This window comes from Pristis pectinata, chromosome 4 (assembly GCF_009764475.1).
Source record: "Pristis pectinata isolate sPriPec2 chromosome 4, sPriPec2.1.pri, whole genome shotgun sequence".
Lineage (NCBI taxonomy): Eukaryota > Metazoa > Chordata > Chondrichthyes > Rhinopristiformes > Pristidae > Pristis > Pristis pectinata.
The window spans coordinates 30,551,937-30,577,092 of NC_067408.1; the positions used below are offsets into that span (position 1 = coordinate 30,551,937).

General features: G+C 38.0%; 1 protein-coding gene across 7 annotated transcripts in view; it reads right to left on the reverse strand.

Moving 5' to 3' along the window:
* ankhd1 (ankyrin repeat and KH domain containing 1) overlaps positions 1-25,156 on the reverse strand; it is a 148,770-nt gene that overhangs the window by 23,068 nt on the left and 100,546 nt on the right. For 5 of the 7 annotated variants that reach the window (XM_052013594.1, XM_052013600.1, XM_052013595.1 and 2 more), the window contains 14 exons: positions 22,643-22,791; positions 22,274-22,385; positions 21,064-21,209; positions 20,493-20,635; positions 19,312-19,525; positions 16,964-17,139; positions 16,690-16,852; positions 14,985-15,080; positions 13,506-13,622; positions 12,953-13,118; positions 12,412-12,862; positions 12,159-12,314; positions 7,609-7,773; positions 1,570-3,212 (listed from right to left, as the gene is read on the reverse strand). In XM_052013594.1, the coding sequence (XP_051869554.1) occupies positions 1,570-3,212; positions 7,609-7,773; positions 12,159-12,314; positions 12,412-12,862; positions 12,953-13,118; positions 13,506-13,622; positions 14,985-15,080; positions 16,690-16,852; positions 16,964-17,139; positions 19,312-19,525; positions 20,493-20,635; positions 21,064-21,209; positions 22,274-22,385; positions 22,643-22,791 (3,897 nt within the window). The remainder of the gene's footprint in view (positions 1-1,569; positions 3,213-7,608; positions 7,774-12,158; positions 12,315-12,411; positions 12,863-12,952; positions 13,119-13,505; positions 13,623-14,984; positions 15,081-16,689; positions 16,853-16,963; positions 17,140-19,311; positions 19,526-20,492; positions 20,636-21,063; positions 21,210-22,273; positions 22,386-22,642; positions 22,792-25,156) is intronic. The other 2 variants (XM_052013597.1, XM_052013596.1) reach the window with 1 other exon arrangement.

Below are 25,156 nucleotides of genomic sequence, written 5' to 3' on the forward strand. Positions count from 1 at the left end.
CTATCCATCTCACTTTTGAAAATTTAAACCGACTTATCGTCCACATCATTTCAAGAAAGCACGTTCTTTCTAATGCAAAATGGGGGGGGGGGGGGGGGAGAAAGGTGCTTCACATTTTATTTCCTCCTGAAAAACCTAATTTCAATTTTAATAGATCATTTACATTTAAGATCATTCCTCAGCATTCCAAAGTCAATAGACTACAAACCAAGTTTATGTAACCTTCCCTTATATTGACTTAGAAATCTTAGGCTGTTCTCTATAGCCATCTCAAGAACAAGACATAGCCCAGAGATAGGTCAAAGCTCCAATAAGGTAACATGGTCAAGCAAGGTCCCAAGAAAACTCAGCACTCCCGCCAACAACTGGGAATACTGCCCTAACCATTCATTCTGGTGTGCCAAGGCTGATGCAGAAACCATGGAGAGCCACTAGAGATTCCAGGGCAATGTCTGCTAGTAAGTCTAAAAACAGACTATACTCCAGTCTCCATCAGGTGAGTGGACCTGCAGCCACTGCAGGAAGGTTTGCCATTCAGGTAATAATTCTCCACCCACACCACAGCCATGCACCATTGACTGACTGGCTGATCTTTGCCTTTGAAATAGTAAAATGATAGTTGGCAATGTTAACCCCTGGAAACATTCTGATGAATTTTATGGCATTCCTTCAAAAGGTTGAGGGGGTCAGAATTTTAAGCCATTGAGGTTTCAAACTATTTTTCCCCCCACAGGTGTACAAATGTATTTGGGATAGTTTTAGCTTGCTAATATTGAAAGAATCTATGCAATGAAAGCCCCTTTCAAAATTGCACATTTAATTTTGATAGTCACTATTGCTTTTTACATCTTCCCCCACACCACAGTACCATCCACCACCACACACACAAATCTGCAACCATGAATGATTGCAAAAGCATTACCAGTGAAGAAACATGCTCGACGAGCAGCAAACAATATGAAACTCATTTAAAATTTATCAACGAGTTACTGAGTTGATGCTAAATTTCAGTATGCATTGCTCTAAAGCATTTCAGCTTCCCCCTAACCTCTGCTCCATCTTCACACTGATAGTCAACTCGCAAGAGAGAAGTGATAAACTGAATTAATAAACTTTGCAACTTAATGTTCAGTTTTGAAATAGCTTGACAACAAAAAGGGACAAACTACCAAAGACTGCAAGCAACAGAGCATATGCCAGATTCTTATTGTTAACAGCTTTATCACTGATCAATTCTTAACATATAGGAATCTATTCCTGAACAAGATATTCAGAAGAGTCTCACAAAATGCAAACAAGCCCATTTCTAAGAGGGTTACTGGTGTTGCGTGGGGAAAGTAACTCAATAGTCCTATCTTGATAGTTCAATTTATGGCAAGAAAAACTCCAGGAGAATAGGTGAGATAGTAAAGCATATACAAGCTAGTTACATTTTAGGAAACTAACTGGCTAAACTTCACAATATTTACTATTATTGCACAAAGCAGTTCATAAAAGGTGTTTAAATCAGCATCCTCAAAACAAGAATAAACAAGTATATAGGTAATATACATTTTCTGTTCATCTCACCTGTAGGGCTTGAAGTCACTCTTTGTGATGGTGGCCTGAAACCTGGAGCCTTGGAATTATCATGTGGAAGCACTCCGTCTAACTGTCCAAGAACAGAACTGCCCATGTAGTTAGAATGTCCACTGAATGCTGGATCTTGAGTTGGCCGTGAAGGCAGTGGACAACTTCCCCACACGTGATTTGCTGACATCTGGGTATTGTCAAAGAAACTGTTGAAAGGGCTGAAGAGAGCTGCAGAACCAAAATTTGGAGGCAAGGATTTGCTTCCTGGGTTTGCATGAATCTGAGAAACATTCAGCATGCCAAGTGCAGATGAAAGCTGCATAGAAGGTACACCATGCTGCTTCATTGGATCTTGAGTAGAAACCATTGGAACTGGGTTTGGGACAAAAACAGATTGTGGCTCTTGCTGGACCAGGGGATAGAAAGGAGCACCAGGTTGAATTCTGTGTGATACTTGAGGAGAAGCTGCAGCTAGCTGAGGTAAAGTGTTGTTGGTCTGAACATTAGGGCAAGCTGACATAGTCACAGGGCGGGTAGATGCTAGACTGCTTGGGACCACTAATCCATGATCTGGATTTGAAATATTAGGCTTCGGCAAAGTGGGTCGAATATCTGAGGAGCTACGGCTTGGAATTTGTGGCAGAATGCTGGGAAGTGATGAGGTTGGTTGTATTCCTATAGCTCCAGAATTACTGTTGATTGAAGAGCTGCTGCAGACATTTGAAAGTGCGCATTGGCTCCCTGTTGGTTGATCCGTGGTTGTCACCTCTTCCTTTGAAGTGGAGGTCGTAAATGATTCATTCTTAGTCAATGACATGGACTGTTGAGAAGGCTGTGCAACGAGCGGTGGAGGTGGTGGAGGAGTAGGTGGTTGCCCATTGCTCACTGATACAGTTGAACTTGTAGGCAGTGAACAGGAACTGCTTGTCACAGCTGAAGTCACAGATATCATGGTGTTAGTTTTATTGACCGAGGTGAAGAGTTGTTTTCTAGCCGATGGAGTTGGACTGCTTGTGACACACAGAGACTGGGTAGTGAAAGTTGGAGAACTCACAGCCACGGAAGGCGAATTGATAGAAGCTGAACTACCACTGTCGGCGTGAACAGCACTGCCACCTTGGTTTGTGAGACGCGCCGTATTATGTTTCGGTGAACTATTGGCACTTCCAGGACTTACAGGTCTTACTGGGAATGGACCCCAAGTGTTTGGTGATGGAGAGAAGGTTCCTCCAAAATGTGCCATGGGTAACCGTGGGTGCCGAATCTGCTGGATGGTTTGAGCGGCTAGCAAAGCATGTGCTAACTGTGGATGTGAATAAGCCAAAGGAAGCGAGACTGAAAATGTAGGACGCATGTTGTTTGATACAATATTTTTACCAGATTTGTTAATGGATTGTAATGATGCAGATGACGGTGTAGCCAGAGAAGCCGTTGAAGATGACGACATCATTGAAACTGTTATTCTGTTTCCTGCAGTTGTAGTGCTAGCTGTACTTGTGGCAGCTGTAGACCCCATTCTAGTGTTGGCCGTGACACTTTTGATATGATTCCGAGGAATCAAATCCTCCAGTTCCTTTGCAGGATCCTGAATTAGTGCATTAATCAGCTGCACTGCATGTCTTGTTGATTCTGTGCCTCCTCTGTAAAGAGTAAAATATCATGAGGAAGTTAGTTTAGATTCCTCCAATTTTTGCTTCCAGCTAAATAAGGTTCTGAATATTTACTCAATTCATTGAGTAAGGAAGAAAGAAAAAGCAGGAAACTATTGGCCAGTTAGCCTAACATAAGCAATTGGAAAATACTGGAATCCATTATTAAAGAGGTAATAGCAGGACACTCATAAGACAATCATGCAGAATCAGTATGATTTTGAAAGGGAAATCCTGCTTGACAAAAATGCTAGAGCTTTGAGGATGTAACAGAAGGAGGGATAAAGGGGATCCAGTAGACGTGGTGTTCTTGGCATTTCAGTAGGCAATGTAAAAGTTTCCCGTACTGGATACGAGTGCACAGGGTTGGGGTTAATGCAAAACAATTGGGATTAAGATGTCATTTTCAGCCTGGCAATCCATAACTAATGGGGTGTAACAGAGATCAGTGCTGGAGCCTGACTATGTATGGTCTGCATTACTGGTTTGGATGAAGGCACTTGGTGCAATGTTGTCAAATATGCTAATGGTACAAACTGGTCAGCAAATTGAGAGTGGATTCAGAGCTGGCACAAAGGGATACAGACTGTTTAAGTGACAGGGCCAGTTGACAAATGAAGTGAGGGAAAAATGAGGTTATCCACTTAAAGAGAAAAAAATGAAAAGGTAAATTAGTATTTTAACGGAGTGAACTACAAAACTTTGTGCCATTAAGGGGCATGGGGGTCCTTGGTATATCAAACACAAACTTATGTTTTGTTGTTGCAGCATGTAATTAGGAAGGCTAATGAAATATTGGTCAAGGAGTATGGAGTATACAAGTAGAGAAATTGTGATGCCACTTTACAGTGGACTGGTGAGTCTACACCTGGAGTACTGCATACAGTTTTGGTCTCTAGATTTAAGGAATGATATACTTACATTGTAGGCAATGCAAATGTGGTTCATTAGGTTGATCCTATACTCACTGGAGTTTTGATGAAACACAAAAGGAGTCTGAGGTGGATGTTGAAGGAATGTTTCGCCTACTGAGGATTTACAAAACTGGTAGTTGCCTCTTTAAGAGGGAGAGAAGGAGGAATTTCTTCTCTTGTGAATCTTCAGAATTCTCTACCCCACAGAACTAAGGAGGTAGAGTCATCGAACATATTCAGGGTGGAGACCGAATGATGTTTGAGTGCAAGGGAGTCAAGGGATATCAGGAAAGAACAGGAAAGTGGTGTTGAGGTCAAGATTGAATCAGCCATAATCTTCCTGAATAACAGACACACAAATATTTTATATTTAAAGTATAATCGACTATTCATCAAACAAAAACATATTTAAGATTTTGTTCTATACCAAATGAGAATCAATGATAGCCTAATAAATTTACTACTCACATCCTTTGAACAAGATAAACAATATTTAAAAGCACTTAGATCTGGGATTTGAGTATGGTGTTGACATAAACGAGAAAGATGTGCAACAAAGCTGTAATTCTTTTGTGATCTTAATTATTTTATAAAATATGACAACTTTTGGATCTGGATTGATGTTCCAGTCAGAGGCCAAAAGCAATTCATGTATGATCAAAATGCCAGAAGTATTATTTTATGCGATGGAATCAATTTAATTGTAGATACAACATGTTAGCAAGCCTAAATGTTGTAATTCTGCGAGAAATTAACATTTGCTACCCAAATAATAATTGGTGCATTAAACCACCAATTTTGATTCCTGTAAATTAAAGTAGTTAATGCTTTCTCTTTCATATCCAGAAAGGTTGCTTTCATAACTCGTCTTCAAGGTCAAGTCAGCCAGTCATGCAATCATTATTCCCTACATACAGTGGCATGCAGAAGTTTGGACACCCCTGGTCAAAATTTCTGTTACTGTGAATAGCTGAGTAAAAGATGACCTGATTTCCAAAAGGCATCAAGTTAAAGATGACACATTTCTTTAATATTTTAAGCAAGATTACTTTTTTATTTCCATCTTTTACGGTTTCAAAATAACAAAAAAGGAAAAGGGCCCGAAGCAAAGGTTTGGGCACCCTGCATGAGCAGTACTTAGTAACACCCCCTTTGGCAAGTATCACAGCTTGTAAACGCTTTCTGTAGCCAAATAAGTCTTTCAATTCTTGTCTGGGGGATTTTCACCCATACTTCTGGTTCTGTAAGATTCTTGGGCCGTCTTGCATGCACTGCTCTTTTGAGGTCTAGCCACAGATTTTTGATGATGTTTAGGTTGGGGGACTGTGAGGGCCATGGCAAAACCTTCAGCTTGTGCCTCTTGAGGTAGTCCATTGTGGATTTTGAGGTGTGTTTAGGATCGTTATCCTGTTATAGAAGCCATCCTCTTTTCATCTTCAGCTTTTTTTTTTACAAACGGTATGATGTTTGCTTCCAGAATTTGCTGATATTTAATTGAATTCATTCTTCCCTCTACCAGTGAAATGTTCCCCGTGCCACTGGCTGCAACACGAGCCCAAAGCATGATCGATCCACCCCCGTGCTTAACAGTTGGAGAGGTGTTCTTTTCACGAAATTCTGCACCCTTTTTTCTACAAACGTACCTTTGCTCATTGCGGTCAAAAAGTTCTATTTTAACTTCATCAGTCCGCAGGACTTGTTTCCAAAATGCATCAGACTCGTTTAGATGTTCCTTTGCAAACTTCTGACGCTGAATTTTGTGGTGAGGATGCAGGAAAGGTTTTCTTCTGATGACTCTTCCATGAAGGTCATATTTGTGCAGGTGTTGCTGCACAGTAGAACAGTGCACCACCACTCCAGAGTCTGCTAAATCTTCCTGAAGGTCTTTTGCAGTCAAACGGGGGTTTTGATTTGCTTTTCTAGCAATCCTATGAGCAGTTCTCTCGGAAAGTCTTCTTGGTCTTCCAGACCTCAACTTGACCTCCACCGTTCTTGTTAACTGCCATTTCTTAATTACATTACAAACTGAGGAAATGGCTACCTGAAAAAGCTTTGCTATCTTCTTATAGCCTTCTCCTGCTTTGTGGGCATCATTTATTTTAATTTTCAGAGTGCTAGGCAGCTGCTTAGAGGAGCCCATGGCTGCTGATTGTTGGGACAAGGTTTGAGGAGTTCAGGGTATTTATAAAGCTTTGAACTTTGCATCACCTGGCCTTTCCTAACGATGACTGTGAACAAGCCATAGCCCTAACAAGCTAATGAAGGTCTGAGACCTTGGTAAAAGTTATCTGAGAGCTCAAATCTCTTGGGATGCCCAAACTTTTGCATGGTGCTCCTTTCTTTTTTTCACTCCAAAATTGTACAAAACAAAAATAATACACTAATCTTGCTTAAAATGTTGAAAAGTAATGTTTCATCTTTAACTTTATGACTTTTGGAGATCAGTTCATCTTCTACTCACTTTACTATTCACAGTAACAGGAATTTTGACCAGGGGTGCCCAAACTTTTGCATGCCACTGTAACTCCTCCTCACCACTATTTCAACTAAAATGGCTTGAAAACAAAAACCTGTGGCAACTTAAACAGAATTCCATTTGGAAGAAAGCAGACTTCTTTTCACAACAGCAAGGAATTGCTTGGATACATTTCAGATGATTACACAAGGCAACAAGTGATCAAATCTGAAAATTTCAGATTTACTATCTTCAGCTATTTATTGCATGTCAATAAAATAGAATGAAATTAATACTGATATTTTTTATTCAATTTGTGGGCAATTGACTGAAACTATGAACTTTTTTAAGCATTCTGTTTCCAACTTCTTGAATTTCTTCAAAGTCATGTAATGATTTGGTAGGATACATTTCACTTGTTGCTAAAAATCACTAATAAATTAATTATGGAATTCAGAAGAAACTTCACTTCCCATAGTGTGGTTAGAATTTGGAATCCCATCATGGGATAATTGAGGCACATAGCACATATGAATTCAAGGGAAGGAGTTAGACTGAGTAGGAGAAGCCTTTCATGCAGCAAAAATACCAGCATGGACCTGTTGGCCTATATCTGTGCTTTCAATACCCAGTAACATATATATGAACACTGAGTTCAGATTTTATATCACTTAAAAATGAGTTGCCAAACAAAGCAGAAAAATAAGGCTTGGTGGTTACAATGAAAGAATATCAATTTGGGGACCAACATTTCCTCTTGGGGGGAAAAAAAATGTATTGTTACAAAAGTTTTATTACAAAAGATATTAATTTCTATTACAGGTTGAGTTTTAAGAATTCCAGCTGACAAAGAACATGAAACACTCAAATCAGCAAACAATGCATGGAATTTCACTGATCAACTTAAATGTCATTGAACCTATGCAGGTTTCTTCCAGCTTGAACATTACCACAAGCAAAGAGCCTCACAGCTTTTTTTGCCCTTTGCCTTTATCAATTCCAGTTAAAAATCTATTACCTTATTGTGATCATTCTTTCTCCATTTTTGTCTTTTTGCTTGTCAACATCAATGTGTGCACCAGTAACATCTTGGATAGCAGTTATATTGCATCCCCCTCTTCCCATTATCCTTGATACAACCGACGCTGGCACAGATAATTTCTTTGACCTGGTTAAAGCAACTCTATATAAAAATCATAAAATTCTCAATATATATCATTTCAGTTTTGCATTTTCACATACAATCCCCACCCCCTCCCCCAAAAATTACATCACATGCTAGGATATGGAAACAGAGACACTTGCAGCCTTTGTTAACATATCACAAGCATTCCTAACGTAAACTTAAGAATATGAGAAGATTACTCAAGTATACAAGATGTCATAGCTAAGCTTTGTCTCACAATACCCAATCATTTTCATTTGATGTAATCAGAATCAAAACTTGGGTTAGTTTTAATCCTAAATCAGGAAATCCAAGACAAATTTGAAACATCTTTAATAATCAGTTGACTTAAAGACCAAGGAGTGAACCAGAACTAGATACCATGCAATTGTTTAAGCCATCAGGGAGTACCTCATAATACAACTGAAGGCAAAACAAGCTTCCATCAAAAATATGCTGTTTTCTAGTTAACCCATTTTTTAAAAAAATGTCAGTACGAAACAGTAGCCTACCTACAAATCTGATTAAGTGGTATGGATGCCAATAGCAGTAGACAAAATTATATTATTGTGCAATCCAGCATTTATTCATTCCATTAGGGGAGCATTTCTCTGCTCCTCTGATGGAATGTAGAATTTTCAAAAATATCACAATGTAATCAAATTAAGTTTTAAATTGCAAATTTCAACCCCATTTGTTCATAAAATTGATCTGAAAATAGTGGTTTTTCAATCAATAAGATATTGTTACAATTGTTCAGGTTGAACCATCTTGCGTTGGAGGAAGAGCATCTCTGCATTCTACAGTCCAATTATTTGTATGTGTATTGAACGCCCCTTGCAATACCATAGCACTTTTCCTAATGTCATAGTCATCTAAAAACAATACAACTATTTTGATAAACTAAGATTTGATTGTATCTTTGAAAACTATAGCTTCATGCTGCCATCCTCCTTAACCCGAATCCTTTTAATATTCCTATTTAATTATGTCTAAAAGAGGGAAAGTTTTGGACAGCACTGCAATCTTGAAGTATTGTTAGCATTGCAAAGGGCACTCAATACGTATTTAAATAATTGGACTGTAGAATGCAACGATGCTCTTTCAATAGAGTCATTCCTCAACTTATGAATTTTATAAAATGAATTCTGAGGTACGTCTTTGATTGGAAAAGACATTTGCTATAATGAATAGCATACAACTCTACATAAACTGTACTGAAATACTGATAACGCATCGCACCCAATTTATTCAGCTTACAAAATTTACCTTAACAAAACATTACACACAAATACATTTTTAAATCAAGGAGTAGTTGTCACCCTGTTTTGTAACATTATGGTCATATTGAATAAATCAAAGTGCTAACAAAATAGAGTCGTACACACAGAAACATGCCCTTTGGCTCAACTGGTCCATGCCAACCAAGATACCCACCTAAACTAGTCCCATTTGCCCACATCTGGCCCATGTCCCTCTAGACCTTTCCTATCCAGGTACCTGTCCAAGTTTCTTTCAAATGTTGTTAATGTACCTGCCTCAACCACTTCCTCTGGCAGCTCATTCCATATATGGAACACTCACTGGGTTAAAAAGTTGTCCCTCAGGTTCCTATTAAATCTCTCCCCTCTCACCTTAAACTTATGTCCTCTAGTTCTCGATTCCCCAACCCTGGGAGAAAGATTGAGTGCATTCACGTTATCCTTTTTATGCCCCTCATGATTTTATACACCTCTACAAGATCACCTCTCAGTCTCCTACGCTGCAATGAATAAAGTCCTAGCCTGCTCAACCTCTCTCTGTAACTCTGTCCCGAGTTCTGGCAACATCCTCGTAAATATTTTCTGCACTCTTTCTAGCTTAATGACATCTTTCCTATTGCAGGAGAACCAAAACTGAACACAATATTCCAAATGCAGCCTCACCAGCATCTTTTACAACTGCAACATAACATCCCAATTTCTGTACTCAATGCCCTTGACTGATGAAGGCCAGTGTGCCAAAAGCCTTCTTCACCACCCTATCTATCTGTGATGCCATTTTCAGGGAAGCATGTACTTATACTCCCCGGTCCATCTGTTCTGCAACACTCCCCAGGGCCCTACCATTCACTGTGGAAGTCCTATCTTGATTTGTCTTCCCAAAATGCAACACCTCACATTTAGCTGAATTAAGGTCCATTTGCCATTCCTCAGCCCACTTACCCAGCTGATCATGCTCCCGCTATAATTCTTGATAATCATCTTCACTGTCTATGACACCACATATTTTAGTGTTATCTGCAAACTTACTAACCAAACCTTGTACATTCTCATCCAAATCATTGATATACATGACAAATAACAATGGGCCTAGCACTGACCCCCAAGGCACACCGATAGTCACGAGCCTCCAGTCCAAAAAACCTTCCATCACCACCCTCTGCTTCTTACCATCAAGCCAAACGTGTATCCAATTAGCCAGCTCTCCCTGGATTCCATGCGATCTAACTTTCCATAACTGCCTCTCATGCGAATCCTTAACGGCTTTACAGAAGTCCACATGGACTCTGTCTACTGCCTTGCCCTTATTGACCCTATTGGTTACCTCTTCAAAAAACTCAAATTCCTGAGACATGATCCCCCACACACAAAGCTGTGCTGCCAATCCCCAATCAACCCCAGTCTTTCCAAATGCATGCATATTTTATCTCTCAGAATCCCCTCCTGTAACTTACCTACTACAGTCGCTAGACTTACTAGTCAATAGTTCCCAGGTTTCTCTCTGCAGCCCTTATTTAAGAAGGGTACAATATTAGCCATCCTCCTGTCCTCTGGCACCTAACCTGTGGCTAACGATAATGCATACATCTCAGCCAGGGCTCCAATAATTTCTCTAGCTTCCTACAGCGTTTTTGGATATACCTGATCAGACCCTAGAGATTTATCTACCATTTTAAGATGTCTAGTACCTCCTCTGCTGTAATGCAGAGAATCCCCATACAGTCCCCAAGACAACCCCATCAACTATCCCTAATTTCAAAGACCTTCTCCATGGTAAAATAGAGGAGAAATATTCATGAAGCATCTCATCCATCTGTGACTCCACACATAGGTGTGCGCTTCAGTCTTTGAGGGGCCCTACTCTCGCTCCATTTACTCTTTTTCTCTTAATATACTTGTGCCATCTTTTTGGATTCTCCTTTATCTTCTCTGCCAAAGCTATTTCATGCCCCCTTTCTGCCCTTCTGATTTCCTTCTTAAGTATTCACCTGCATCCCCTATACTCCTCCAAGGATCCACTTGACCTATGTTGCCTCCTTTTTCCTGACCAGAGCCTCAATATCCCTCGTCATCCATGGTTCCCTACTCCTGCCAGCCTTGTCTTTCACTCTAATAGGAACATGCAGACCTTGAACTCTTGTTATCTCACTTTTAAAAGCCTCCTACTTGCTGGTTACCCAAGAGATTCTGCAGATGCTCAAATCTGGAGCACCACACACAAAACGCTGGAGGAACTCAGCAGGTCAGGCAACATCTACGGAGGGAAATAAGCAGTCGACGTTTCGGTTCGAGCCCCTTCCTCAGGACTCCTCAGCCACTTCTTCTGCTCCATTTCCAAAGAGTAGATCAAGCTTTGCTCTCTCCCTAGCAGGACCTTCTGTATGTTGCCTGAGGAAACTTCCCTGAACACACTTAAATTCCACCCCATCCAAGCCCTTATAGACTGGGACTGCCACAGTGCTATTAGGAAAGTTAAAATCCCCAACTATAACAACCCTGTTTCTCTTGCAACTTTTTGCAATCTCTCTGCATATTTGTTCCTCTTGATCTTAAAGCTTGTTCCTGAAATATCACCAACCTCCTAAACAAACACTTCTTGCTCAATTTTCATGCTACACACAGGCTAAGTTAATATCCTAATCCATTCAAAAACATTAGTTTCTCTGCTTTCCTAATGTAAGCAAGACTGCTTAGACATCAAGAAATTTCAAAGAAATACATTTTCAGACATTTCAATTCCATCTCAATATATCCAAATAGGAGGTCACAGAATACAGGTACATTATTCCCCTTCCCATACCTCCTGTTCAGAAGTTTTTTTTTATTTGTTGACTCTTTAGCATAGAATTTTGTTTGCCAAAATGAAAATAGTTCAAACCAATGTTGCATTGGCTTTCTTTGGGAATCAGGAAAAGGCTCACCATTAATGAAATTTTGAAAAGCAATGGAATACATGCCACATTCTCAAACAAAAATCTTAAATTTTGACTAAAACACACCAATGTCAGAAGAATCAAGCAGATTTTAAGTTTCTCTGGATATTATTTCAATGGAAAGGGGAGAGCATGAATTTAGTTCTTTGGATTTTAAATCTTACAAGCATACTTAAATATAGACATAATTAATAAACTTCTTAGTTACCTTCGTACAACTTCCTTCCAGCCATCTTCCCTCTTTTGACCTCGCTTTGGACTGGTTAAATTCATCTTTCCATTTGGGGAGGACAATGGCAGTGAAGTGGACTTGTGAGTTGTAGATAGCGAGTTGGAATTTGTTTCATTGGTGCCATCATGCAGTCTAGAAATAAACACATTTCACAAAAAGGAGAAAATGCCAAAAAGTAAAGCTACTACTGAAAGAACGAACCAATGTCAACACCCAATGTTAATCTCACCTTGCATGATTCTGAGTTTCTGAGAAGGAAGTATTAGACTTTTCACTTCTTGTAGGATATAATTTCTGCTCACTGAAGTTGTGGAAATCAGCAATTACGTTGAGCTCTTGGCTTTTACCACCACTACTGCACTCACTATTGCAGTCTGTGCTGTCAACGTTGTCGGAATCACTGTTCCCTCCTGCACCACCACCTCTCGGTTCTCCATTTATTTTATTTTTATCTGCCTTCTGTTGTGCTATAGACATATGCTGATCTTCTAGAATTATTTGAACACTCTGAGAAGAATCCTTAGTTTTGTTTTTCTTGTTCTTCCTGTTAGTACTTGGTGTTGTTACTACATTAGCTCTCTTTTTCCCATAAGCACTAGTAAAAGTGGTTGAAGTTGCAGAAATACCAATGGTTGTAGTTGTGGTTGCACTGGGAGGTTCTATAGGCACAACTTCTTCATCTGTGGAGAAACCAGGAGCAGGTCAGTTCAATCTTCAAAGAAAATAAAGAACAAAAATTTTTACCTTCTACATAATATCAAAAAACTTACCTTCAAATCTATCCTTTTCAGGAGTTTGCTGCTTTTCTGAACTCTCCTTAACTCTGGCCTCTTCCTCCTCCTGCTTCCGCTTCTGTTCTTCTTTCTTCTTCTTCCTTTTTTCCTTTCTTTTCTCCCTTTTTGCTGCAAGAGCTAGTTTTCTGCTTTCTTCTCTTGACTATAAATGATATTAATGTTTGAATCAATCAATAAAAACCTGCAGGTTTCATCATTTTCAAAAATGTGTTGCAAAAGGGAATTATTTGAGGAGACCCATTTAAAACAAATTTTCAAGTCGATTTTAAACCCATTTACCATGCATATTTATTATAACGCATGAAGGTGATTACAAGAGAAAACAATGGATTGGGTTTTCCAAACTGCAATGTGGAGAATAGCCTACTGACTTTAAATGTGTTAAGCCAGGACAATGTTTGTCCATTAAAATATGCTAACAATTTTAGTACATCTGAAGATCATCTAAATGCTTCAATACTTAAATCCAAAAGTTCAGAATGGGCACCAAATGTAATATCTATCACAATTATTCAGAATGAGCTCCCACCTTCTCCAGGTCTAGCTCCTTCAGCAGAATGCTTGCATTCTTGTTTGCTTCAGCAGCTTGCTGGTCCTTTGCTTTAACTATTGTTTCCATGCATTGATGGCATTTCTTAAGCAGTTCCTAAAACAATTATAATCAGTTAAAGAGCTTATAAAGTTTACGACTAGGGTAGCAGAATGTGTAGATATATACAATAATTGGAAAATGAAGGAAAATTTCTTAAGTTCATTTATCTACAAAGCACAATTGTTAACTAAACTTCATTATATCTTCATACAACATAACAGTCTAGATCCATTCCAATGGTATGTCATACATTACTAACATCTTACCATAACTTGTATTTCTTAATAATCAACAACAGAGGAGTGACAAAAAGCTTTTCAAATCAATTCTTAATGGGCAAAGGAAGTCAAAGCCATCAGGAGATTTCAAAGAATAATTCTGGTACAAAGCAAATATAGGCAAGCAGGTCATGGATACATTCATGGGTACATAAAATTCTCTTTGACTCTAGCATATCATCTCTGCAGTCTTTAGCAAGGATAATCACAACATTCTCCAATGCATTTCGATTGCCAAGCGCAATAGCACTGTTTGTGTTTGGTTCCATTTTCGTTATGATGACATCAACAATCTCTATGCATTTGCAACATCTTTCAAGATACCCAAAAATCTATCCGCTGCTCTTCATCACACATGTATTCTGTTTTGAGACATTATCTACTATCCTAGGTTCAGATATTGCATATACTGTATACTGACATCTGCACACACATTTCAGACTTGTCCACTGTTTGTTTTTTTAATTTGTATATTGTGTTGAAGAGCCTCTACCCAACAATTTTGAAGATGGGAGATATCATCTTGTTTTCCTGTCCCCTTTGCAAAGAGACCACGTGAACCAAAAAGAGTCGAGTCCACGTGAACCAAAAAGAGTCCACAGCATACTCACCTACTCCAACAGTTTCAATTGCAGATAACCCAGGTGGGGGATGAAAGAGCCGACAGTTTTTCTGATGGAGAGGACATGAGTCTAAGAGCTCAGTTTAGGGTCAAATTGCACAGGGGTTGCAAACAGTACACCAGGGGTGAAAGTATTGGATTTTGTGATAGATCACATGGCGATAGCTTCTGTCTTCCCAACTCTTGGCTGGAAGCTCTTTATCACGAGATGCAAACTAAAAACAGAGCATTGTGTGGTCCAGAGAAATTGTGCACATATCAGCATACATGATATTTGGGCATCGAGAGATTACGCAAATGCTATAAATTATTGTTGATGATGCTAGAACAAAAATGGAACCAAAGACAATACTATTCAGCTTGGGAATAAAGTATTGGAGAATGGTGTCATTGTCCATGCTAAAGACCACAGAGATCTTAGAGGAATAATGTCCAAAGTCAACATTAAATTAAAATCCAGAGATGAAAATCTATTAGCGTACACTCTTGAATCTCACATAGTAGGAATGCACTCACCTTGTCAGTTATTGTTGCTATGTATCTCATGCACTCAATATCAGATGGAAATTGGTTCACTTCTTTCACCAAATATTGCACAACTTTTACATGACCCTGGGAAAAACATGATTCAACCACTATTAAATTTGAACTCTAAAATGACTTTGCAAGAACAGGATTACAAAGTTGTGTTCATACAAATATCATTGTAAGCTTCCTAATACTGTGAAAATCACCTTAAACTTCTAAAAGAACAACATTACATCATTTTCAATATATTTATCATCACTCTTTCAATACTATTTGGCAGATGCATTTAAGTGATGCCAGAGTGAAAATAAATGGAAGAGTAGTAAATTAAAGGGAACCCAATGATCATATAAAAAGACACTTCAAAGTGCACATTAGTTTCCCCACCATCTCAAATAATTCTGCATTCTTACTGCATAAAAGCAGTAAGAATGCAGAAGTATTACATTAAGGAGTAAGAATGCAGAAGTGTTACATTACTTTTCTTTGACACAGCCAACTTGCTCTACAAACATTGCCAGATAGGAAGAAACACTATTGTGGCATCTCTCATTCTTAAGATAGAATTTGATCCTAGTAGAAAACTTGCTAGTATCCTATCCCTCCAAAAGCAATTCAGGCAAATTCAATGCCTGCAGACTGTTCCTTCCCTAGTACTAATTACTAGGCAACTATCAGCTTAAACACCTTAAACCATTCATACTAAAACTGAGTTGCTAATGGTGCAACCCAAGAGCACCACTGTAAATATTTCCAGGGCATCAATTTGGAATAAACTACTTATGCAGATCATATGAAAATAAAATGAAAAACTCTGGTCAGATAATTTAAAAAGGTAGCTCACACACCACTGAATCAGGCCAAGGAAACGTAAAAAACGTATGTTGTATTAAAACACTCTCACAGGTCAGTACATTCTCCTATATTCAGACACTGTATGCAAAATAAAGTAGCCTCAGAAATTTAATCCCTTGATTATTTCTAATATTCATGGCAGTGAGAAGCCTTTGCTGCATCTATAAAACTTTTGTTACAGTAGCTAGAAGGATCCAGATATACAATCTCTCGATCTTGCCTTTTGGCAAGAGAAAGTAGTTTAAACATTAATGAGGTGAAGAAAAAAAGCTGTACATGCAAAAGGTAGTGAATAGGAATTAAAAATACATCAAAAATACAACTTCTCCATTTTCTATGAACCATTAAAAACAAACATTTACATACTTCCGGTGCACCTCAACACTCAAGTTACATAAAAAAGTAAAATACTGCAGGTTCTGGAATTCTGAAACAGACACTTAAAATGTCTTGAGGATGAGGAGTTACGTGGTTTAGAAATGCGGATTTCTCCATGTGGCCATCCTTAGAGGCAGTCAAAGTAAACATTTTCAAGATTAAACCATAGTCAAATCTTTTTCTAGAGTTAAGATCAGTTTCTAAGTGAGATTGAAGTCCTGGCTTGACCACAATGATGTAATAGGAGTGATAACATCCTCCTTGTCAATGCCATCAGAACATAGATCTCTTCCTTTTTGTTGAAAAAACCAATCCTGTTATTCATTGAAATCAAATTTAAACTTTTTTAAAAATAAATACCAAGCAGTTATTCTGAACAAGAACTTAATCCTACCTAAATCCATGCATTTCCCAATTATACAAAATACTGGAGAATAGTTGAGAAGAGGTCAAGAGTTACCTTGCGGAAAGCTGCCATAAGAGGTGTGATTTTCCGGTTGTCTGCTGCATCCACATCAGCACCAGCCTGGACCAGTAACTGGACCACATCAAAATGCCCACCATTTGCTGCCAGCCATAAAGGTGTGTTACCTTTCTTGTTGCGAACATCAATGTGAGCCCCTCTGTTGTGTTCAAACAAAGATGGACAAAATTGTTTGGCAGAACTTTTATAGGGTCTTAACGAAATCAGTTTATGCAAAAAATTCCTTTAATATGTTAAAATTATTGAATACCTGTTTATCAGCAGTTCACAAAATTTGTAGTGACCCTTATCTGCGGCAATGGTTAAAGCTGTATCACGTGATGAAGGCACAGGTGGCGCATTAACATCAGCACCTTTATCAAGCAGAACCCTCCCCACTTCTGCATACCCGCCGGAGGCAGCTTCCATTAAGGGTGTAAGGCCAGTCTAAATAGAAATGGTTCCAGTTATTTTAAACTGCAGTCATGCTTTTCAATTTTATCTGCTATGCATTATTCTAGAAATGTAACAAATTACATTCATAGAATGTAACAATGTAGAAATACCAAAATAATTCACACGTTACATATTTCAAGTTTTGTGATCTTGCAGCAGACAAGAGCATCTTTCCATAACTCAGCAGACACCTTTCAAAACGCATCAATTTATTTTAGGGTGGTATTGATTGAGAGGAGAATTTAACTAAATGATCAGAATTTCCTGATCATTTTGTGCTATGCTTCAGTATTGCCTGAAGGATCTTTTATTGTTACAACAGCATGGTAAATGTTCCCAATGTAACAATGCCTCAGTATTTTACTTCTCACATTTAAGTCACTTAAGAATGAAAACAGCTGAAACCTAAGCTATGATCCTCTCAGTAACTCACTGACTACTGACAAACTGAAAAATGACTCATTTATTCTGACTGTTTTGTGTAACTGACCACTCCTCGATCGACGCCAATTTATTTTACTCCAAAAACCATGCACCCTAAATGTTGTCACAGCTTCTTACATGTCATTCTCCAATAGCTTTGAAACTCCAAATATACTACATCCATTGTTGCCCTTCACTATTCCTGCTAGTTAAGCAAGACTCTTAAATTTGTCAAACATAATTTTCTTTTCAATGTAACTATGTAATAAAATACAAAATACCATGAACATGTTAATTTTAAAATGGTACCCACCTATTCCTGTCATACCAACTGACATACAGTTCCCTGTATTTTCCATTCAGCCTTTTTGTACAAGAGGGATACATTTTCAACTGTGGGGACTATTCAATATCTATGGAATCTTGGAAACACTTCCCAAAACCCATCATGTCCAAGGAATTTGTCAGTTTCAAATGTCTTCAGTATAATTTTTTTTTAAAAAAATACTTGCTTCTTATGACAAAGATCAAATCCATGTCCCCTCCCAGCCAAGCAATGCTATTAGTCCCATTCCCACTTGTTTTCCTGCAGCCCTGCAACCACTTACCTACACTGAGTAGTTTACAATAGCCGATTAACCCAAGAGCACACCTTTGGGACACAAGAGGAAACAGGAGCACCTGACAGAAACCTATAAAGGGAACATGCAGAATCCACACAGGATCGAACCTAGATTTCCTGAGCTGTAGTGTAACATTGCTAATTGCTACACCACCATGCCATCCTATTGCACTACTCATTCTTACTAGACAATTTTCCTAGATAGACCAATATGCTTTTGATATTTCATGAGGGGTGGAGTTCAAAATAATCCCACCTGAACAGAAATGAGACAAATGCAAAAGCTTCGAGGGATCTTTGGGAGACTGACCACTGGCCTTGTCTCCTGATCTTTCAAGGATTCTCTCATTATTGATACAATAATTATTCTGGCAATCCATTCCCAACTCCTGTTTATTATGGTGATTACTGTCTGCTCTCATTCTATATTTTAAAGCTTTATTTCTGGCTTTCATTAAGTACAATGTAAGCAACATTCCTCTCCTTTTGCAACATTCATACTTGCTTAATTTTAGTTTTCTTGCTCAAGTTTCATTTAGTCTTGCTGTCTCTTGATTCCTTACCATAGTTCCTAAATTTTATGCCCATTTCCAAGCACAGAGTTGGAAAACAGGATTTAATTGCTCTCGCTGTCACTCTAATTGGCAAACCCACATATGGCTGAGAAACAGCAGCAGGAGTAATGGAGAGAGGGCACCAATTAAATGGCAGGAAAACATAGGAATTAGAACTTGATGATCATGCAAAGTGATCTGCTCTAGCCAGACGCAAGAACGTGCACTGTTCAAACATAGTTTAGAGAATAAGGACACTTTAATCATTGCTGCAGTAAAAATTCAATAGGATATAGAGAAACAAATCCAAATGTCGTGACAATACTTAAAAAAGTCATTAGCAGAGTTACATTGACAAGAGAATGCACGTGCAAAGTTAAATGCTAACTTTTGAAATAAGGCACTCAAACAACTGAATACATTCATAATGTTCACAGGCAGTTCAAATAAACAGAGCACCAAAAACAAACACACTTGCTAAAAGATTGATCATTAGGATACATTTTTAACTCAAGGAGGATTGCTTGTAATGAATTTATATATTTTTATTTAAAGTAGGATCACCTTTGCTCTGTGTTCAACATTTGCCTTCCTATCCAGCAATAGGCTGACAACTTCTGCTCGACCTTGGAAGCAGGCCAGAGTGAGGGCAGTGTTTCTATTGGTCTCTATCTGGGCATTGATGTCAGAGCCCATATCAAGCAACAGTTTTACTGACGCCACATGGCCATTCATTGCAGCTAACATCAGAGGAGAAATCCCCAATTTACTGCCAGTCCTGCAACAGAATAAACAGCTTAAATCATCATCTTTGCAAATCTCTACACACTCTTCAACTTTCATTTGGTATATTAAATTGTTACATGCAAAATTGATGCATCTAAGCCACCACAAAAATCAAGTCTTTAAGTGATTTCTAACTGTTGAGAAAACCATCAACTGATGAATGATGGGAAAGGGGGAAAAGCAGCAGCCAGTTAAAAGAAACTGAATCAAGACTTCTCAAAATTCTTCTTCTCTTACCATTTGACAGCTCCCTTCAAATTGAACAAAACCTTTCACATTTAAAATTGTTCAAAGCGTGCAAAGTAGCCAGATACATTTGAGACCACGTTTTTAAACATTTAACATCAAATGTATGCCAATGACTCAATGCCACATTAGCAGCATATCATAAACCACATAACATCAGTTTCACTGTTTTCATAACTCTGAACAATCTTAATTACTTGTTTTCCCTTTAAGTTAGAAGGAAGGCATAAAGTAATCTCCGATCTCCAGAGCAAGTAATTTCTTCAAGTATTTGAATTCACTGATTACAATTCACCTGGCTTTTCATTTCTAGCTTTATTTCTCAATCTATGAATCACATTGTGAAAGAGATAATACTGCTAGTCCTGAGCTCATCAGGTTCCCAGATACACTCAAATAATTATCAGCTTGTACCTTCAGTGACTTACAGGAAATGTTTGTTAGGCTAAAGAATGCAAGACAAAATCTAACTTGCCAGAAAAGCACCAGCAAAAATAAGTACCTTTTTTTTTGTTGTGGGGGGTGGTGGGTGGTGGTGTGTCAAAGATGAGGAAAGAAAAAGTATATTGATTTTGAGACCAAAACTGAATATCAGGTCAAAATTACAAATCAGCAGAGGCAGTATTTACTAAACAGAGCCAAGAATATTTTGATCACATTAAGAGAACATTGTCAATTTATGATTCCTATGTTGGAATCAACTCATCTAGTACCTGGAATTAATTTCTGCTCCAGCATTCAGAAGGATCTTAATGATGTTAACATAGCCACCGGAGGCAGCAAGACTTAGAGGTGTGTAGTCTGAAACATTCCGATGTTCTTTGTTTGCTCCACGAGCCAACAGCAGCTCTACTACCTTAAGACATTCAAGAAAAAGGTTTAGAAATGAATTTAAGGTCAACAAAATTTGATTCACTTTATCAAACATTACATGGCATGACACAATTATGATATTAAATGGGATACCATACAGACAGGATGTATATGAGATGCTAGTTTTGAATCATCTTCTATCATCTCCTTGGAATTTAGTACCGATATTTGTGACCAATGCTATGACAAAAAGGTGACCATCAAGTATTATTACTGCTATTGACCATTGCTACTAATTATAATCAAGGGAAATATCTTGGCTTTATGAATTTAACAACTGTTTTACCATCCAAGTAGTTATTTCATTAAATTGAGATTATACTTTGATACAATGCAACAAGCAATTTCCAATATACTCTTACATTACACTTATTGCACTTAACCTCTATTATGGATGTAGAGATGTCTTACCTCTTGCCTTCCTCCAGAACAAGCCAATGACAATGGTGTATCCTTGGTGCGTTCAGATTGTGCTTCAATATCTGCACCTTTGTCCAGCAGAATTTCTACAACACCAACATGACCAGCTGTAGCAGCCAAAATTAGTGGTGTAAAACCTAATCAGAGTAAAAATGTAATAGATTTCAGATGAGATGCGCTGAAGATCTACGAATATAAATATCAATACCTGTCATCATGAAATTGGAGCCCCATTCTGATCTGATTTTGTTACGCTTAAATGAGATATATCCAAATAAATATCTGAAATCATTCCAAAAGTCACAAGTGAGAGGGAAAATTTAAAGGAGATTTATGAGGCAAAGGTTTTTCTTTTGTTTTTTTTAAAAACACAGATTGGTAGGTGCCTGGAACGTGCTGCCAGGGGAAGTGGTGGAAGCAGATACAATAACAACATTTGAGAGGCATTCAGACAAAGACATGAACAGGCAGGGAATAGAACGATATAGACGATGTGCAAGCAGATGGGATTAATTTGGATTGGCATCATGGATGGCACAGACATCATGGGCTGACAGGCTTGTTTCTGAGCTTTACTGCTCAATGTTCCAGAGATAATAAATGCATAATGCTTGAAATTGTCAAGTCTGTTGCTCATTGGTCAGTGAATTAATGTTTACCCACTGCAGGCCAGTCAAGCAGCTATTTTCATTCAGATATTGGAAAAGAACACTGAGAAAATGAGATGTTGTACGGTTGAAGGAAGCCAGTATGGAGCATAAACATTGTTTATACTTGTTGGGCCAAATGGTTTGATCCTTTGCTACATAATTGGCCAACATATTCTCTACCTGCCTACAAGGAGCAGTTTGTAGCTTCAAATTACAATTCAAACTCCAATAAAAACTCTACACAATAACAGTTGAAAGCCTCACAAGGAAAGCTTTTTCAGAAAAATCTTCTTGATAAATAGACTCAAATTCACTAATCCTTTAACAACTGCCCAGCATGCTTTGAATGCTGCCAAAGGCCACTTGGCTTATCCTGGTGTAGCCTATAATCAAGCAACTGAAGTATCCTTTACTCACAAATAAGAATACCCATTAAACTGGATTGCATCCTTCATACTTATAAAAGGATAGCCACCACTGAATTTGACTGCTTCAAGTGTTTTTTTGTTTCAATTAAATGAAACCATATCCAATTACAAATTAATGTGTACCTTTTTTATCCCTGTGTTCAATGTTAGCACCACGAGCTATTAATACTGATACAAGTTCTTCATGTCCCCCAGCACATGCCAACGTTAATGCTGTATCATGATTACTCTCCGTCTAAGTGAAAAGATAGTACATTGTTAAATGAAGTTCCAAGCAACTTTACAACATAGATGCAGCAAACTCATATATTCAAGAGCGTAGCACTGTTGATGGAAATCACTAGCCCATAATAATGAAACAAACATTTTGTAGATCAGCCAAATCTTAGTATCATAACCACCACCTAGAAGAGCACTACATAATTCAAAATATGTTCAATAATTTCCTATTTTAAGTACTTCCCAATGTTTATGCTCTTATAGAAAACTTACTTGGGCGTCAATTTCAACTGAAGGATAAAGGGGCAACATTGAAGAAGGAGAAACAACTGGACTTGGAGTTTGAGTACGAGGCTGAGGAGTAGGGGGTGTTGTAGTGTGGGAAGAAGCATTCGGTCCAGAAGGCAGTCTATTACTCACTGCTGCAAGACAAAATCAATTGTCATTTCTTCAACATTAAATTATGAACTGAGAAAGAACTGTAGGATTTTGGTAGCAGGCAAATTTCTACACAAAGCAAGCATTTCTTGGAAATGGAGAACTTGTGTTCAAATTCTGTTATTTTAAAATATTGTACAGATATAACTTGCATTTAACTAACAAGAACTAATTAGTTTACTTTGCAATACTGAAAACTATTTGAAGTAATTTTAAACTTTGCATCAGAAAGCTGTTCAATTATTATGGCAACAATAAGTCAGTATTACATACTTAAATAAGTACCAACATACTCAAATAAGTTGTGCTATATAAAACTGAAGAAAGTCAATTTAATACTGAGCAACAGCCCAACAAGTCCACAAGAAATTTAATCTTACCCAAAGGCCCATCGATTCCTAAAATGAAAATCTCTGGAGACTTGAACCAAATATACAAATCAACATCAGCCAATACTTTTTCTAGAAATAGTTTTTAAAAACCTTGTAAAAAAAAATTACTTTAATAAACTGCTCCTTTCCATCTGGAGATCAATTGCAGCCTCTCCCCTTCACGTTGACCTCATTTGTTGATTATTAAGCAAAAGCTGGACTCCAACTGTGAATAGCATTCATCAATGGAGTAATAGTAATTTTAGCCAGATATCATCTCCACAGAAACAGAGATAGGGACTAATTATTTTTTTTTAAATGACCAACATGGCACAATGGGGATACCATACTTCCCCCCCACCAAGTGCCAGTATCTGATGCTTCAAACTTGGAGATAAAAATTACGTGAATGGCCACTTCCACTTCACATCAATATGCTTTACAATGCAACATGCAGGAACCACAAGGGAGTTCTTGTTCTGAGCTTTCACCTCAGCAACTGCCACATTCAGATTTCCAAAACTTCCAGAGTGAGACTACTAAATATGTTCCCCTCCCCCTTAGCATGACAAAGTCATTCTCCAATCTAAACATCACTCCAACACCATTTCTTCTTCCCACAGAATTATTCTAAGTGCAGGAATTACAACACCAGACCTTTTAATTACACCATTACCACCAACCATTGCCCCACAAGTTCCTTCCAGAATTCAATGTACCATTTATCAGACTTGCAATGAAGTTTCCTCCACACTGCATAAAGGAAACAATTTGGCGATCACTTGCAGACCACTTTCAGTCTACAAGCACCACAATCATCTTCTAACCACCTGACACCAATTCACCACCCATTCTAATTCCCTACTCACTCCTCCTAGCTGTTTTGATGAAACTGACCGCAAAGCTTGTGGAAAAGTAGCTCATCTTTCAACTAGATGCTTGAGCCTTCTAGACTCCATGACTTCAATAATTTCTGATCACTACTGTGCCCATTTTCCCCTCCCTGATCACAGCTTTCAGTAACTATGCTGTTTGTGTTTTCACCTCCTCCAAACCCATTTTATTCTCTATTTAGCTTATTAACATCCTTTTAGACTTGTCATACATTTTACCATTTAATCTGTCTTCTACCATATTACAGAGCCTTTCTCCATCTTTCCTTTCATATCATGTTGCTCCTCTTCCTTAAAATTTCTTGTCTTTTCTCAGTTCTGAGAAATCACTGATCTAAGCATTTCCAGCATTGTTATATTTCAGATTTCTAACATCCATTTGGCACTTGGAGGATCACTATTTGTCTTCACACTGCAGTAGCTGACTGAACCTCATTGATATCCTCTAATTCCTTGCATATTTCAATAAATTAATTTTACTTGCTTGAATAATTTGATGAAACCTGTTACATCTGTTGTCTTTTTTGACTTTCATTTTCAAAATACCTTCAATACTGGGCAAATTATATAAACAATGCAATGTTTTACTTAGGCCTCAGCAAAATTTTGTTTGTTGAAAGCAATTTTCCATGTAATTTTTATGATCCAGCTGTTTTCAGAATAGATGTACCTGTTGGGCATCATGTACATCAAAAGATTTTAAAATCATGAACTTTAGACATGTTTTATTGCTGAACTGATGGAAAGCTCAAAAAAATCTTCAGAGTTTATTTTCAAAGGGAAATATTGTTCAAATGTAAATATTTCTCATTAACCTCACATCACCTGAAAAAAAGTACAGCTAAAGAAGTTTGATTTATACTATGCTTAGATGCTCAATATTTCAAATTTTCCAATTGCTTTCCCCACTGCCATACAATCTTCAAGGCAGTGTGGCAAAACACCATCAATCTCTGATAAAAATTATATTAAAAAAACTAGGTGCAAAACCAGCAAGGTTCAGAGTCTGGACAATGGCTACTGACACATTACTTAATAATGTGGCACTTCACAACTAAACCCTAACTTGTCTTTATCCATATCCT